Source organism: Prionailurus bengalensis, chromosome A1, assembly GCF_016509475.1.
Source record: "Prionailurus bengalensis isolate Pbe53 chromosome A1, Fcat_Pben_1.1_paternal_pri, whole genome shotgun sequence".
NCBI classification, from domain to species: domain Eukaryota; kingdom Metazoa; phylum Chordata; class Mammalia; order Carnivora; family Felidae; genus Prionailurus; species Prionailurus bengalensis.
This window is the reverse complement of record NC_057343.1, coordinates 82,608,771-82,626,642: the sequence shown is the minus strand read 5'-3', so window position 1 is coordinate 82,626,642 and position 17,872 is coordinate 82,608,771. Positions and strand designations below refer to the sequence as shown.

General features: G+C 49.7%; 1 protein-coding gene across 3 annotated transcripts in view; it reads left to right on the top strand.

Moving 5' to 3' along the window:
- The window catches only part of DCUN1D2 (defective in cullin neddylation 1 domain containing 2), a 32,566-nt gene extending 15,524 nt beyond the window's left edge, over positions 1-17,042 (top strand). For 2 of the 3 annotated variants that reach the window (XM_043583469.1, XM_043583478.1), the window contains exons 4-7: positions 2,796-2,926; positions 12,345-12,427; positions 13,959-14,055; positions 15,172-17,042. In XM_043583469.1, the coding sequence (XP_043439404.1) occupies positions 2,796-2,926; positions 12,345-12,427; positions 13,959-14,055; positions 15,172-15,251 (391 nt within the window). In that variant the 3' untranslated portion in view covers positions 15,252-17,042. The remainder of the gene's footprint in view (positions 1-2,795; positions 2,927-12,344; positions 12,428-13,958; positions 14,056-15,171) is intronic. The other variant, XM_043583488.1, reaches the window with a different exon arrangement.
- Positions 17,043-17,872: the final 830 nt, after the last annotated feature.

Below are 17,872 nucleotides of genomic sequence, written 5' to 3'. Positions count from 1 at the left end.
AGAACTTACAGCAAACCAAGAATAGAAGGGACAGTACTTAATCTGACCCCTCCACCCCCATTCTGCCAAATCCTAGAGGAAATCTTATACTTCACTGGAACATGAATGCCTACTTTTATTAAGCATTGAACAGGTGGTGGTAGCTAGTCTGATCCACAGGTGAAATATTAGAGTCAATAAGTGAGTTTAGCCAGACCCAAGATCAACAAACAAAAATCAATCTTATTTTAGAATACTGAATGCAACAATTCAACAAAACAAAGTGAATTTTTAAAATATATGTCATTTTCAATAGTATCAGTAATAAAAAACACCTAGGATAAATCTAATTAAAAATGTGTGCTACGTCCACAGAGAAAATAAGAAGAGGCAAGAAGCCTGAGTACAGACATAAACCTCATTATAGGTTGGAACAGTCAGTATTTTGTCCCTAAATTTACATATTTAATGTGATCTCAATCAAAACCACAGTAAGTAGTAGTTTTTATATATGTGTAGTTTGACAAATGGATTTAAAATTTATATGAAAATGCACAGTCAAGAACAGCCAAAAGTTCTTAAAAAACAAAAGGGGAAGATCTGTTCTCTCAGATAATTAGGACTTTTCAAGCTACAGTAATTAAGACTACTTGGCACTACTACTGAGATCAGTAGACCAGTGGAACAGAATGGGAGCCAAGAAACAAACCCATGTGTTAAGGTACATTTGATTTATGGCAAAGGCAGCCTTCAGAGACGTGAAGAAAGGACATCTTTTCAGTAAATGGTTCTGGGAGAATTGGCACATGGAGAAGAACTTACCTTGATCCTTACCTCACAACATACATAAAAAATCAGTTCCAAGTGGATTGTAGATGTCAGTGTGAAAGGCTAAAGGCAAAAGTCAGAAGCCTCTAGAAAAATCATATAGGAGAATATCTTTATGACCATGCAGTGGGGGAAGTTTGAACACATTTTAAAAAAACCAAAAAACCACAAACCTGTGGCACCTGGGTGACTCAGTCAGTTAGGCCTCTGACTTTGGCTTAGGTCATGATCTCATGGTTCCTGAGTTCGAGCCCTGCATTGGGCTCTGTGCTGACAGCTTGGAGCCTGGAGCCTGCTTCAGATTCTGTGTCTCCCTCTCTCTCTTTGCCCCTCCCCTGCTTGTGCGCACTCTCTCTCTCTCTCTCTCCTCCCCCACTCACATGCTCTCTCTGTCTCTGTCTCTCTCTCAAAAATAAACATTTTAAAAATTTTATAAAAAACACCGTGAAGAAGACTGGCAGTGTATTATACTAAAAATAAGAATTCCGATCATCAAGAAGGGAAAATGCAGTCCACATTGGGGTAGACTGCTTAGCTGACCAAAGCTTATGTCGTTCATATATAAAGAAAGCCTGCAAAACAATAAGAAAAAGATACCTAATTGAAAACGGGCAGGAGACTTGAACTGGCACTTCACAAAAAACCATCTCCAAATAGCCAGTCAAAATACAAGGTGTGCAGTGTTGTTCACTGAGGAAGTACAGGTTAAATTACAATGAACTTAATCTGTGGAATGGCTAAAATAAGACACAGTTGTGTGTATCACTGAAAACGGGAGGAACAGGAACTCTCGTATACTGCTGGCAGGGGGTTGACATGGGGCAGTCTCTTTAGGAAACAGTTTGATATCACAACACTGGAGATTCGGTGACCCAGCTGGCCCACTTGGTCTTGTCCCTAACCTAACACATTTACTTGTGTGCCTGGATACATGTATAGAAATGTTCTTAACAACCTTTGTTACCAGAAAACTAGAGATAGCCAGAGGATTTCTCATTGGCAGAACATATAAATCATAAAGTATGAATACAGTGGAATGCTACACGGTAATGAAAATGACTTAATGTGAGCTACACGCCAGCACAAGTGAACCTGCAGACACAGCGTCAACACAGAAAGCCAGACACAAAAGCCAGACATGCGCTCCCATTTACAAAGTTCAAAAATGGGGCAACTGACCATCAGGGAGTGCTTGCTTGGAGTGATGCAGGCACACAGGAGGGCACGGAGTGGCCCCATAGAGAAGAGGCCTGAGGTGGGGAGCACGCCAGCCTTGGTGTGGGTCCCTGGAGCTGTACGCCTCACCTCTGTGTCACCGCGCAGGTGGCCACTGAGGCAGGGCTTCCCCTGCTCGCTCCCAAGCCCTAGGGCTCTGCTGCGGCATTGGTGAAGCAAGGGCTGTTACGATCTTCTTGCTGGGTTGTCAAAAAAGACAAATTTTATGTTTTGCTATTCTAGATTTCTGCTTTTAAGGCTTTTTAATATTCTTAAAGGAGGTTGACTTTTTGGAGGAAGATCAATGTTTTAATTCATTTTCAGTAAATGTATGTTTTAAATTCCAGCGTAATTAATGTAGCGCTATGCTAGTGTCAGGTGCACAGTAGTAGCGCTATGCTAAGTGCACAGACTTAGCAGTTCTGTGCGTTCCTCCATGCTCATCACAGTAAGTGTGTGCCATCCCTTCACCCACTTGCCCCTTCCCCCCCACCCCCACCCCGCTCCCGGAAAGCCTGACTCTCGAGCAGTGGAGTTGTGTTTTGTCCTATGTGGATGAGCCTGGCCGTAAGGAGGCGACCCCAGGGCCAGAATTCGGCCACTCCAAGTCCACAAGTCTGGTTTTGGCGTCTTCACGGCACCGTGCGGCCACCACCACTATCCGTTCTGGAGCACCGGAATCCTTTTAGCTAGAGAAGGGGGCCCGCAGGCCACAGGGAGCGGCCAGGCTGGGCAGGCGCTTGTCCCACCACAACAGCACTGTCTCTCGGCAGGTGTGACAGCACGGAGAAGCTGAGGGCCCTTCTGCCGAGGCTGGAGCAGGAACTGAAGGACACAGCGAAGTTTAAGGATTTTTATCAGTTTACCTTCACCTTTGCTAAGAACCCCGGGCAGAAGGGTTTAGGTGAGTATAAAATCCAGATTCGTAAGAAGCCACATCTTCCTGAGACTAAAAGTGGGCAGGACCTGCCAGGTGACAGTCCTGCTGCAACAGGGTCCCTGTTCCTGCCTTGGAGCCTTCTGACCACTGGGCGTGCCACGGCCACGCGGGCCACCTGGTACCACCTGCACTTGCGCTCAGCCCCTAGTCAGTCGCCACTTCTGGCCTTAAATATTTAAACTCCAAAACGTAAAGTAACTTGCAAATGCTCCGCGTTCTGTCATGCTAATAACAGTTGACTAGTGGGTTAGAGAAGTCAGCAACTGATACCAACAGTCAGAATGTTTGTATCAGCCAGGTGTGTGGTCCAGCAGATGGTATTGTGGGGACCGGCCAGGGGACATTAATCCTGTCCTGGTCTGGAGATTTAAAGTTACCTTACTTGAAAACAATTCTGACGTGCCTTGGGTTACATCTTAGTGTTTATTTCAGAGTTGTATAGTTTTGCTATAATATAAATTTGTTTGGAAAATTCTTAACTTTTTAGTGTGAGTTTGGTTTCTCTGAGGGTTTTATTCTGCTTATTTTCATTTCTTTTCCCCCCTAAATGCTATATAATTTATTTGTTTAATGTAACAGACATGTTTAGCTCAGTAAAATGTTTTACAAGTTTAGAGGGGGACTGACATGGTCTTTAGGGATTAAACAAGAATATGTTTCGAAGAAGAGTTCCTACACATAAAAAGCAATATTATAAAATAACCAGTTTTAGGAAGGAAACCAAAACGGGCTTGAAAATCCACAGATAGAAAAATCCACTGCAAACAATTGATTTCGGGGCCTGATTTCACCTGTGCATGTCTGTAGGTGTGTGAGCAGTGAACATTCTTCTCCCCTCTGTCTCTTACTCCTGTTGGCAGGTCAAATGCAGGGGCAGATTGAGGCGCTGGACTCTCCCATCGCGGGTGGGATGGTTCAGGGGCTGGGCTCTCCCATAGGGGGTGTCAGGGGATGGGCCTTCCCATGGGGGGGGGGTGTGGGGGCTGGGCTCTACCATGGAGGGTGTCTGGGGCTGGGCCCTCCTGTCCCAGAGGAGGGGGGGGGTGCGGGGGCTGGGCTCTCCCATGGAGGGGAGGTGCAGGGACTGGGCTCTCCCATAGGGGAGGTGCGGGGGCTGGGCCTTTCTGTCCTGGAAGAGGGGGTTGCGGGGGCTGGGCCCTCCTGTCCCAGAGCAGAGGAGGTGTGGGGGCTGGGCCCCTCCCATGGGAGGGGGGTACAGGGGCTGGGTTCTCCCATGGGGGAGTGTCAGGGACTGGGCCCTCCTATCTCAGAGCAGGGGGTGGGGGCCATCTTTCATAAGCACTATGCTTGTTCCCATGGCAGAGATGGTTTTGCTCTTTTTACTTGTTTTTCTCCAGTGCTGTGGTTGTTCACTTTTACTCTTGGTACTTTGCACTGTGATGAGTCTCTCATCAGATTCCCTCTGTCTCCAGGCTAGTTGGCCTTGTGAACAGCTTTCTCATCCTGTGTGCCACCTCGAGGATCATGCTCCTGCCACCCTGGGAGCTGAGAAAGGGCCTCCGTGTGAGCCCCGTTCAGGAGCTCACTTGAACAGTTCTGCCAAAACTTTGGGAAGGTGGCAGTGGGAGAGCCGCCAGGAAAATTAAGGATGTATTTTCTCCTGTTCCAGGAAATGGGTGAGCAGACAGGCCTGCTGTTGGGTAAAGGGGCAGCAGCGAGCCACCTCTGGCAGTGGAGGCTTTGCGCGGTCCCCACCTTGTGCGTCGGAGAGCCGGGGCCATGGGAAGAAAGATGGCCTGCCATTGGTGAGGGATCCTGCCGCCTAAGCAGGAGCTGGTTAGGGACAGTGGAGCGTGGGCAGTGGAAGAGCGAGTGGACGCCAGGCCTGCTGGGTTGTGTCTGTCCTCACCCCCTTGAAGGAACCAGCCCGTGCTTGGTCAACCGACTGAGGGAAGGAGGAGCCGGGTGGCCTCCACTACCGCCTGAACCTCCCTGGGCGTTGGGGGCATTTTGAGCACATCAGGCTGTGATTGCCGGCCGGGTGCTGCCTCTCCTGGAGACAAGCTTCCCGGGTGTCCCCACAGGGGTGCCAGGAGGTGAGATTGAGATACTGGCAGTGGGACCCTGGCTGCATTAGAATTTAGGGTGATTCTGGTCATGTTGGTGCAGAGTGGAGAGCTGTGCTCGTGGTGTTTTGTTCCTGGGAAAATCAGAGTGCTTACAGCATTGCTGACCGGTGAGGGGTAGAGTGTGGTGCTGGAACAGCTGGTCATGGACATGCCAGTGCCTCCCCCTGCTCCCCCATTGCCCCCTATCCAGACATCTAGGTGCAAGCCCGGCCTCCTCACCCAGTGTGGCTTCTGCCGTAGGCGGCTGCTCTTATGTTTTATCTCATGACCAGAAAGAAAGGTGGAAACTAGCGTTTATTAAGCACCTGTCGTGTGGCAGACAGGTGCTTTCATCTGCCCACGCGTAGTCTTGCCCACGTTTTGTAAACAGGGAAACAGGCTGAGGGATGGAGTGCATGTCAGAGGTATGCAGACAGGCCACGATGGCAGGTTTAGGGCCCCTCCTCTCCTGTGCCCTGAGTTCACACATCCTGGCGGGCTGCCTGACATGGGTGGAGATCACTTCCAGGGACCCGAGTGGTGAAGGTCAGACAAGCCTCGAAGGATCAAGTCCGTCTTGGCTCCACTGTCCCCTCCTGGTTGCCGTGCTTGCCTCTGCCCTGCCCTGTTCTGTGACCTGCATGCTCTCAGGACACTTGGGACCCACCTTCACATGGGCCCTGGGCCCAGGAGCTCCCCAGTGGACCCACGTCGTGAAGTTTGTGTCTTTCAGTCTCAGTATTCTTGTTTCATACTGTATGAACAAGATTTTGCTGTGTGAGCAAAATCGATCACAATTTGCAAACTCCTAAAATATTCAGTTCTGTTTTTGCACAAATGCTTTCACCTCATTTTTTTTAATTAAAAAAATTTTTTTTAATGTTTATTCATTTTTGAGAGAGAGAGAGAGAGAGAGCGCAAGTGGGGTTGGGGCAGAGAGAGAGGGAGACACAGAATTGGAAGCAGGCTACAAGCTCTGAGCTGTCAGCACAGAGCCCAATGCAGGGCTCAAACTCACTAACTGTGAGATCATGACCTGAGCCGAAGTTGGATGCTGAACCGACTGAGCCACCCAGGTGCAACCTCATTTTTTATTTTTTATTTATTTTCAGATTTGTGAACTACAGTGTCAGTTTTATTTATTTATTTTTATGTTTATTTATTTTGATAGAGCGAGCATGAGCAGGGGAGGGGCAGAGAGAGACAGAATCCCAAGCAGGGTCCACGCTGTCAGCTCAGCGCCCAACATAGGGCTCGATCTCACGAACCATGAGATCATATATAACCTGAGCTGAAGTCAAGAGTCAGACGCTTCCTTATCAGGGAAATACAAATCAAAACCACACTCAGATATCACACCAGTCAGAGTGGCCAAAATGAACAAATCAGGAGACTATAGATGCTGGAGAGGATGTGGAGAAACGGGAACCCTCTTGCACTGTTGGTGGGAATGCAAACTGGTGCAGCCGCTCTGGAAAACAGTGTGGAGGTTCCTCAGAAAATTAAAAATAGACCTACCCTATGACCCAGCAATAGCACTGCTAGGAATTTACCCAAGGGACACAGGAGTGCTGATGCATAGGGGCACTCATACCCCAATGTTTATAGCAGCGCTCTCAACAATAGCCAAATTATGGAAAGAGCCTAAATGTCCACCAACTGATGAATGGATAAAGAAATTGTGGTTTATATACACAATGGAATACTACGTGGCAATGAGAAAAAATGAAATATGGCCTTTTGTAGCAACATGGCTGGAACTGGAGAGTGTGATGCTAAGTGAAATAAGCCATACAGAGAAAGACAGATACCATATGGTTTCACTCTTATGTGGATCCTGAGAAACTTAACAGAAACCCATGGGGGAGGGGAAGGAAAAAAAAAAAAAGAGGTTAGAGTGGGAGAGAGCCAAAGCATAAGAGACTGTTAAAAACTGAGAACAAACTGAGGGTTGATGCGGGGTGGGAGGGAGGGGAGGGTGGGTGGTGGGTATTGAGGAGGGCACCTTTTGGGATGAGCACTGGGTGTTGTATGGAAACCAATTTGACAATAAATTTCATATATTAAAAAAAAAAAGAGTCAGACACTTAACTGACTGAGCCACCCAGGTGCCCCCCTTCACCTCACTTTTTTAAAAGTACCAAATGTTGACCAAAATCATGGTGATTCCTCACATAGCATTGCTTCATCTGGTTGGTGCCATATGTCAAGTGACGTGCCCCATCAGTGGCTCCTGTGTGTGGACAGGAAAAGCTCTCTTGCTCTCAGGAGGCTGCCATGGCGTGCCCTGGAGATGTGGGACCTGGTGGTCAGGCCCACCAGACTCTAAGGCTTGAGTGTCACCTTAGGTGGCACATGGTCTGACTTTGGTAAAGGTCACTGTAACGGGTGGTGGATCAGAGCGTTGTCTTGCCTTGTGTGTGGTGCCGTCTTGATGACATCAGCCCTTGGATTTTGCTCTCTCTGTGACACAGTAGATGAGTTCACCTCCTCACCCCCTGCCTTGCACCCTCTGTGGGCCTAGCACCTGACCACACTTTCAACCTCGGCTCTATTTTTGTCTGATCTATTGCAGCGCACAGACGTTTTTGTTTCAGGAATGACAAATACCTGGAGGAATGCCACCCTAACTGCGGTTTCCCCTGCGGCGGGGTTAGTGGCTGCCAGGGGAGGCAGCATGGCGCAGAAGGGCGGCTTCTGAGGCGTGCAGTGACCCTCGGGGACAAGCCCTGTGGGAGGGCAAGGGTGCCAGCCTCTCGTTTACTTCACAGTATAAGTGGTATTATTACTTTAATTCTGTTAAGATAACTAAGAAAAACGTGTAAAACATCATTAGCTCCGTGACACCCCGTAAGGTGGCAGGTCAGGTGCGTCATGGCACACAGAGCTGCTGGACCGCACATGGTGATGTGAAGGTCCCGGCCTTCAGGGAGACCGTCACTGTTGAGGGCTGTCTTGGATCTGACGGCGCCTCTGGCTGTCCTCTGTTTGGGACGCCAGCTGCGGTCCCTGCAGCTCACTGCCCACCTCCATCAACCTGACGGCGATGTGGGGTGTCGCTCCAACTCCCATCATTTCGTTCCACGTGTTATGTGGAATAATCCTAGGAGGTGGTGCCTCAGCACCCAGCAGTGTGGTCCAGCTCCGGTGGGGTGAACACTTGTTTCTGTGCCTTTATCAGATGTCAGGACAGCGCGCCGTCCCCCTACCATCCTTTGAAAAGGGCCCATTAGCATTTATTTCTTTCATATCATTGTGAACTCATGGGTTGAATCAAATGTGAAGGGTCCAGTGGACTGCAGTTCTGACCCTTTTTGAAGCTCAGTGATAATCGTCCTGCCTGCGGCCAGGGAATCCTCTTCTGGTCGGCACCCACATCCCTTTGATGTGACCCAGGAGTGTTTGGCTGTTGCCTGCCTGTCTGCCAGGACAGGCTGCCGGAAGCCGCATGTTACCAGCCCCAGACCTGGGACCCGACACTTGTCCAGGGAGCCCTGGTTTCTGGTCCTGGAGAAAGCCGTTTCAGGACCATGATCCAGTCAGTAGCAGTGCTCATTCATATCGATTCAGCCGCTGTTTATAGATTGTTCAGAAACACAGCTTCATGCTAGTGGTTCTCAAATTCCAGACTACAGATCTTCAGTGTTCTGTAAGACAATGGTGTTTCCTCTCTTGTGGCAGCAGTAAGAGTCCTGGGAATTTCTGGGAAGGTTCTGTGCTGTGTGGGAACAGCAGCCTGCGTGTGTGCCCAACACTCTACTGGGTGCCGCTGGACGGGAAGCAGGGTGGCCTCCCTCCCCGTGGGTCCACAGGGAGGTCCCACCCTGTGTGCTGGAGTGAGCAGGTCTTCTGGGCAGAAGGTCTTAACTGTGCCCTCCCGCTTTCTTCTGGCCTCAAATTGTTGAATCAATGTCTGAGGATCACCCTGCCTCGGACACCCTCCAGATTCCTTTCCTTTCTCTACAGCCCAGTGATTGTTACTGGCGATGCCTGGGCGCTGGCCTCTGGGACCAGTGCTCCAGGCATGCTCTCCCCCAAATCAAGTCTGTCTTGGGGGAAAGAGCTCATCAGCATCTATGGCCTCTGCCCTGTCCTGTAATCCCCCTTCCTCCGCCCAAGGGGACTTAGGTCCCAGGTGATTCTCCTCTTGATCTAAGAGCCGCCTTCCCTGTCCACCTCTAGCACTGAGTTAGGTTTGACCTCAAGTCCTTGCAATGCACGGTCTGCAGACCAGCAACTTGGTGTCACTTGGGAGCTTGTCAGGACTGCGGATTCTCAGATTGTTCCCCAGACCCACTTTATAGCAAAGTACCTTAAAACTCAGTGGCTTCAGGTAACAGTCATTGTATATTCTTCATGATCCTTGGCGTCCGGGATTTAGGCAGGGCTCAGCCAGCCCCTCTTTTGTTCCAGCTTGACCTGTTTCCTGCCTTCGCAGGAGTGGAGCTGGGTGGGGGCGCAGAGGTGGTGGGGTGCTGCCTGCGTTGGGTTGGGGGGTACCTGGCCGTAGTGTGGGGCAGGAGTGCTATGGGGGTGGGGCAGGGGTGGGGCACTGCTCTCCTCCAGCCCACTTCCTTCCGCCGAAGTCCACACCCAAGTGCACTTGTAATTCCAAGTGGTTTCCAGGATGTTGTCAATTAGAGTCTAAGTCCCCGATTAAAGTTTAAAAAGGTCTTTCTTTCTCCATGAATATTCCAGAGACTCGTGTTTTGGAGGCTGTTTGCAGTAGGAAGCCCGTGTGTGTGTGTGTGTGTGTGTGTGTGTGTGTGTGTGTCCGTCCGTCCTTCCTGGAGGTTTGCTGCAGGGCCCAGTGACAGCCTCATGAGGACATGAGCCTGTGCAGGCCATTCAGTGCAGTCCCCTTGTTTTACCAGCGTTTTGAGGGCTTAAAAAATAATAAAGCCAGATGAATAATTTTATGCCTATGTACTCAAAGCGGAACAATTGATGTTGCAGTTTCCAGAGTGTCTTACGTGTTGTGTCTTCAGAAGGATTAAATATAAATCAAAGAGGTTGATAGAGGTGCTGTATAGTTCCGAGAAAAAGTGTGGCTACCAGTCAAAAAAGTTGATCAAGAAAAGAGAGATTTATTCTTCGTTTTCTTCGAGTTTGTGTGTCTATTTATGTGTATGTGTTAGAATTGTGTGGGTTGTTTTATGTTCTGTTAGCCTGTCCTTACCTGATGGTCACTCTAATAAAGAAGGTAATTAAAGTTATTTGACTTTTTGTTTTCATGTAAGAAGCCTAGGATAGAGTCTGGAATCAGTTGGCTTTGAGAAATCTTGATTTTTGAGGAAGTAAAGTTTCACGGTAATTAGCTAATTTTTATATCTGCACCCAAAGCCTTCTTTGACAGAAGGGACATTTTCATTATGTAAATCTAAATCAGAAACAAATTTTGAAGAGTAACCATTTCCTCTAAACATTTTATTGCTCAGGAAAGAAGACTTCTCAGAGGTTAGTGGGAAGCAGTAGCTGTCGTAATCTTCTCACGGCTGCTGGGGTCACTCTTGTCCTTGCTTCCAGCTCTACGTTCTGTCATTTTGAGGTTTTCTAGTGTTGTTATTTTGCAAGTGGATCCGATTAGGGTGACAGTAAACATTTTTACTTACATAACACTGAATATGAATATGTGTTCCTTCACTTTTGGTCATGAATGTACGAATCAGGAACTTTTAAGAAAGGTTTCCAGGACCAGACTAAGATAGGACCCAGGTTAAATGTCTGCCATACGACGTTACTTCTCTTTCCTCCCCAGGTTCACCCCCATTTCTCAGTGTGGGACTTGTCTCACCCTTGAGCTGAGTTGAGGGCAGATCTCAGTTAACGCTCTTCCTAAGTCACAAGGATGTAGACTTAGTGAGACAGGCCGCTCGTGTCAGTGTTAGAGCACAGGCGCTGCGAGGGTTAGCGAGCCGTCCACATGGGCAGTCCTCGAAGCTTCCTGCCCGGCTCTGAGTAAGACTCCAGGGTATTTAGGACTGAAAGTCTGTAACAGCCTGTTAACATAGGGAATGTAGGCGTTTTATTTAAATTTGGTGCTACTTGTACCTTGCTTTGCTTATCCAGTTTTAGTAATGCTCTTTCCTAGAAATCTCAAGTCACAGCACTACTTTTTAAAAAGTTTTATTTATGTAATCACTGAAGTAATTTAAGATCTCACGACCTTGAGATCAGAAGTTGCAGGCTCTGCTGACTGAGCCAGCCAGGCCCCCCTACAGCTCTACCTTAATCACTTTTGTCCAAGTAGGACCAACTAAGATTTAGATGAAAATTTTCTGAAAAGTGGTTGTTTGGGCATCTTACATTTAAAAGAATCTGTGACCTTAAATATTTATTTGCCTGCTTTTCACATGAGTTTATCCTGACATACATATATAAACGTGTAATTAGGAAATCGTTCTCTTCTAACTGTTCTTTTATTTTCTGAGTGGTGAGCACTTGGGATTAAAGCACACCATTAAAAGCTGTCAATTTTAACAAGGAAACTCAGCTCAGCCTCTTAGTTTACTTGCTGGATCCAGCATGCAAGGAGAAATAGATAGTAAACTTAGACCAAGCAGAGAATGAATCCTCATTTCAGAAATTCTGGCTTAGGATGGTATTCTCATGCAGTCCTACAGCTCTGTGGTGCTGTTCTGTAAGACCTCATCCTGCACCCGAGCCCCACAGAGTACGTAGGTCTGTGTAGAAGCTTCGGGACACGACTACACAACCGCTGCTTTCCGGGCCCGGAAAATGGAGGACACGGGCTGTGATCAGCAGCCAGCCTAGGCGGGGAATGTCTGCGTGTCAATGGAAGCACCCTCCCTGGGCTGCTGTGTCCTGACTGCACCCTGAGAAATTTGGAGGGGTCCCGGCCGTCTCGTGTGGCTTCCCTCCGAGCTGGACTCTTTCCGCCCACTGGAAAAACACTGCCTCCCTTGCATCAAGACTGGTTGTTTAACTTGCAGTTCAGCATGTTCTGACACTACCTGATGTGCAAGAACAGTATCCAGGTTACATCAGTGAGGTTTGAAGAAAGCCTGGTATATACAGAAATGGGTGTCTTACAGACTGATGTTAATTAAGGGACAGTTGTGTACATGTCTGAATAACAAGGCACAGACCGCTTAAAGAGATTTCCCCCAAATTAGAAGATTAGATCATTCACAGTATCAGGAACGTTCTGTAAGGGGTGGGCCTCGTCTTACTCTTCAGTAAGAGTGCTGAGTTTTACTAAGTGATTACCAGTGCGCTAAGAAGTGGTCATATTTTGTGCAGTGGAAAAAGAAATTGGGATTTATTAACTGCTCTTTCTCTCTTTTTGCCAGATTTAGAAATGGCTGTTGCATACTGGAATTTAGTGTTATCTGGAAGGTTTAAATTTTTAGATCTTTGGAACAGCTTTTTATTGGTAAGTGTCCTTCTGCTTCTTGCTGTGTGTGCCCAGTGTGAAGGGTCAGCACATTGTGTGGCCGCCCGTGTTATCTGACTGGGGGGTTCTGTACCGTGGCTGCCAGGCAGTTGGCGAGCAGCCGCGGGCTTCACCACCGCAAGGAATGGGCAGGGCTACCCAAGGCCGGATTCAGAAGGGCTTCCGGCAGCCCCGCGGGACTCTCAGGCTGGGGTTTCAGATGACCCGCAGGCCTCCCCTTGTCTGCAGAACTCCAACTACCTGGCTCTAGGCTTCCCGAAGCAGCAGCGACACACGTCCTGTGAGCTCATACGAGCTCCAGACTGCAGGTTGTATCCCGTTGTCCAGCTTGTCCACAGTCTGATACACTTTAAGATGTGGTTTACAATGCTAACTGAGCAGGAAAAAGGAGGGTTTCGCTGGGCTTCCCTCAGGAGAGTCTCCGAGCTGGAGGGGCCTCCTTGGTGGGGCAGCCCCCGGCCTGGGGGAAGGGAGACAGGCGTCGCTGTTTGAAGCGTGTGGAGCACCAGGGTCCCCTCCAGAGCAGACAGTCACATCTCCCGCATGGACTCCTCTGCGAATGTGTGAGGCCTGGCTGAGGACCGTCTTCCCGCTGGGGGCCATGCGTGGGGTCCTCCTCAAAGCAGCACGGGGAAGCCGATGTGCAGGTTCACAGCCTGTGTCACGTTTAGTCCGCTTCCACCACTCACTAGTTTTGTGGTCAGTGCCCTCGAGTGCAGGTGTTCCCCAGGGACCCTGCGCACGTGCCCAGAGATGGCACCATGGGGACAGCAGCACGTTGGGGACGAGCACAGAGCCCTAGGCCTGAGAGCGGACAAAAGCCCAAGACTGTCAGTGTGGACAAAGGCTCCCAGAGCACAGTGGAAACAGGTTAATTGAGGCCAGGACGACAGGCGGGGTACACAAGGAAGGCCGCAGAAGTCCACATGTGGTTGGGTGGCTTCTGGGTCATCTGTGAATATACTCGCCTCTGCCACACGCGTGCAGGGGCGGGCGTGGGTGTGGAGCTCTATGCCCAAAGGGGAGGGGTGGGGCAGGGGGAGGGGGCGGAGCCAGCGCCCCTCTGCCCGCTGAGAGTCACAGCACAGACATGTGTTGTCCACGCGTGTGGCGTACCTGAAATCTGAAAAATGGCCCATCCCACTGCAGGACCCACCTGGCGTGCAGAGAAGTACATGTATCTGGGTGCCACAGGCCGGCTGTCCCGCACCATATGCCAATCGGCTGGGCGTTAGGTGGAGCTTTAAAGCACTGCCCTTGTATTGGAGTGAAACAGATTATAATCTCTATTTTAAATGTTTATTCTGCTTTTAAACAAGTCTGCTTTTGTGTATTTGCACATTGGCATCACGTAGCTCCTACCATACCCAGAACACTGTGATTACTTCTGACCACGTGTGATGGTGCCACTTCCCCATCGCGGTGTGTGCTGAAGTAACGAGGCCGCTGGGATGCCCAAGGGTCACGTCTGTTTCTTAAGTCTGGTGGGTTTTTTTCTCTCATGTATTAGGAACATCACAAAAGATCAATCCCAAGGGACACTTGGAACCTTCTGCTAGATTTTGGAAATATGATTGCAGATGATATGTCTAACTATGATGAAGAAGGTACGGGAAGTTGTAGTGCTTCAGATGATGTCCAGAAATGCTGATGTGCAGACTGCTGGGGGCAGGACGGTGGTGACCAGCTCCAGCTGCCTCTGGGCCCCGCCCCTCAGTGCAGTGGGGGTGGTGGTGATGACAGTATTACACTCTTTTTATGTCTTGTCAACCACACGAGAAAAATAGGGCTTCGTATTTAGTTTAATTTAGGAGGACAACCCCCTAAATAAACTAAAGCATTTCAAAAGTGGATGTGCAGAGAGCCCTGCGGCAGAGCCGTGGGACCAAACAGGTTTGGAAGCCGCTCTTCCAGGTACGTAATCCTGGGTGGCGCCTCAGGCTAGGCATTCTACCATGTGAAGATTCCAGCTGGTATAACATGATCACATATTCATGGTCCCCACCCTGAGATGTTTGAGGACAGCCGGTCAGGGAGCATGTATGTGCCTGCCACCATGGGCACTGTGCTGCTTTAGGGAAGGACACAGTCTCAGCCTGCCCACTGCATGCTCCCTCAGCGCCCAGCTTGGAGGCGACCGCTCTGGGGCACCTGTGGTGTTGCATGTCTGTGTGCATCCCCAGCACTCAGCACAGAGCGGGCACTTAATAAACGTGAATAGTTGACCATAGACAGAAGCCCAGGGAGTGTGGCTGCGGTGGCGAGACGTGGCTGGTCTGCAGAGGAGGGGCCGGCAGCTTACAGTGAGTGTGTTCCTGGCCAGCAGGGTTGGGGTGGTCTGGGCTACCTGGGGGTGGTGGGGAGGCTGGGCCTGGAGAGGGAACCGGCCCAGGGAGAAAAGGGTGCAGTGTTTTGCAGGGCAGGTGGAAGGCCCTGTGCCTGGTCCCGACTGCCTGGAACAGGGGCCCGGGCCTTGCAGCCGGCCGGCCCCGAGTGCCTGGTCGCTAGAGGCCACGTCCGCACGGGAGCACCAGTGCTGGCCTGGGGTCTGGCTACAGCAAGAGGAATGGATCTCACTGGCAATTCCTCCAGAGAGATGGGCTGTGAGACGACTCACTTGAGCTCCTGAAACACAAATATTGACTGCAGAAAGAATGCTCTGGATATAAAAATACTGCTCTAGACTGGTGAGCTTTTAAAGATCTGTGTTTGCTTTCCTGTAGGAGCGTGGCCTGTTCTGATAGATGATTTTGTAGAATATGCACGGCCAGTCGTGACGGGCGGTAAGCGCCGCCCTTTCTAGGCAGAGAGTGAAGCTGCACGGACACCGAGAGCAAGTGCCTCCTCCCAGGAGCCCTGGCGCCCGCATGACCTCCCCCTGCACACAGAAAGGGCTGAGTGGACATGTAAGGAGCTCCTCAGAAGACGCTGCTTCAGGATGTCTGGGGATGGTCCTGTGGCTGCTGCTTTAGGAAATTTCTGCATGATTTTTATCATATTTGTGAAAAAGTCACCCAGAGCCTGTTTGCAGATCTGCAGAGTGTGCGGTTGAATTGGCGGCTCCCGTGAAGGCGCATGAACACACGGCTCGCACAGATCCTGCTGAGCCACGTTGTAATCCTAACTGTGAAACAGTGTCTGTGCCCTTGGTGGGATGCTGTATTTCTCTGCAGGCCAAAGCTAGTAGGATCTGGACACGGATCCTAACACTTTTTAAACTTGCTGCCGGGAAATCAAGACTTCTGTTTTCTGAATTATCAAGCATCTGGATTTATTGGGTCTGTTTTTATTTTAATTTCCCGTAGATGTTCATGTGAACGTGCTTTCACGGTTCCTGACATGCTGCAGTCTGCATGGTGACAGCACCCGTCACCATGGGATTCCAGGGACATTTTATCATGTACTGTTTACAAGTCAGCTGGTCTGTCCTGTCCAGTGTCATTTGAATGAGCTTCCGAAAAAGTTCTGTAAAGTATGCTTTAGAAAAAAAAAAAAGTATTTTATTACGTTTAAAAAGACATTTTTCCCTGAAAAGTATTTCTTTTATGAGCAACGGATTATAGATTCAGAAATGGAGTGAGTTTGTTCCCTCTGGCCCTCTGCATGGTTGCACACATTCGGAAGCTACAGTGCACACCGTTACCCGAGACGCCCAGACAGGAAGGTCCCGTCTCATTTACGTCTGCAGTGTGTGACCGTCGCATTACCGTCTGTGAGAGGAGGCCGTCCGGCGAGGCATGGACTCTGCCGTGTTGTCCGATGGTGGAGCCTGTGACGTTACCTGTTCCTCCTGTTGGGAAAACTCCTGTGTGTTCTAAAAATCACTGTGCAGACCCTGCATTATATTTGAAAAGATGTTCACGTCCCAAGTGTGCCTACTACCCTGTCTGCAGTCCCATTTATGAGACAGATAAACTGGGGTCACTTCACAGGAGAGGAAGTTCACAGTGTACTTTCCATGAATGGGCAGTGTGCTTAAAATGTGTAGTTTGATGTGACTTTCAAAATTGGGATTCAGCATTTTAGGAAGCTTCTGTGCCCATGGGAGGTGTTCGTGTGCTTGCCATGTGTGAACTGTTTATACTTCCAAAGAGGAGTCGTTCAGAGAGGCCACAGGCTGTCCGGGTGGGAAAGGGGGCTTGAGGCCTGCAGGCCAGAGTCTGGGCTGGGTTGGCCCCTACACAGATGCACGACTGAGTCCCGCAGTGTCTCCTGGGCCTGTACTTCCCCGTCTGCCACAGGGTCGACAGGCCCGTCTCTGCCTGCCAGCCTGTGGTTCTAAGAGAGCATGCACTTTATGTAATAAAAACCTCAACAGCTTTAAAGCATCCCTCGAGGCTTCGCAGATTCTTGCCGTGTAAGTGTTCACGGAGGAGACTGTAGGTGTGCGACACCTTGTTCTTAAGATTCGAAGTTGTGGGAGTGGGGGGGCTTCTGTGCACTTGGTCATCAGTAAATAACGGAACATTAGTGGCTGGACAAAGGCTCTTCAAGATTGCAGTTTCTTCTATTCTATTTATTTAAAGCACGCGTGCCATGAAAAGTGCTAAGAGCTTTGGAAACGTTGAAATAAAATACGTTCTCTGGTGTGGCAGTGGTGGTGCACTTGTAACTCTATTCTCGATTGCTCAGATGCTGCTGGATGCCACGGGACCAGCAGGAAAACGGCCCCTCTGGGGACACCCCACCCATGTTCAGCCTGCCTGCTCACGTAGATGGCTGCACCCCAATACACAAAGCTTGGCCATTTAGTTTCCTTTTCGTGACCGCATAGTGCATTAAATAAGTATGGTTGTATGTGTGTGAAGAGTTGTAGCTCTCTTGTAACCGGCAGAATCCCCCTGAGCTGCTGGGAATCCTGCGGGAGGACACGTGGACATGCAAACCAGGAATATACAGAGAATACACGAGTCCCCCAAATAGAACAGGCTGAATAAAGACGTGTTACCTGTGTCTCCCGGAGTAGACATGACCCCGTCTCCATCTTGGGGATGTATTCACGTCACTGCTTCACTTGAACTTCGTGCACATCCAAGTACAACACTCCAGGCCACATGGGGGGAGGCACACCGTGGTTGGAGGAGCTCGGCCCAGGCTCAGTAAGTGCTGCTGGACAAGGCAGGGACGGTGTGGGGGAGCTGCTGGCCACCTCAGGAAAGGTTTCCATGGCCTCAGGGTCAGCAAGAGAAATGAGCCGGGAACCTCCTCTGCCCTCAACAGTAGCTGTTTCTGCCAAAGGACACTCTTCCACCCACGAAGGGCAGTTGTCTGGATAGAGGGCTGCAGTGTGGACAAGGAGCCAGCATGCCTCACCCCCCAGGCCTCTGTGCTGGCTCTGTGTGCTTAAGTGCAGCTCAGTATCTTGTTATTACTGAAAGAAATGTTATTTTTGTCACATGTGTTTTTTAAGTCCAGGTGTGATGG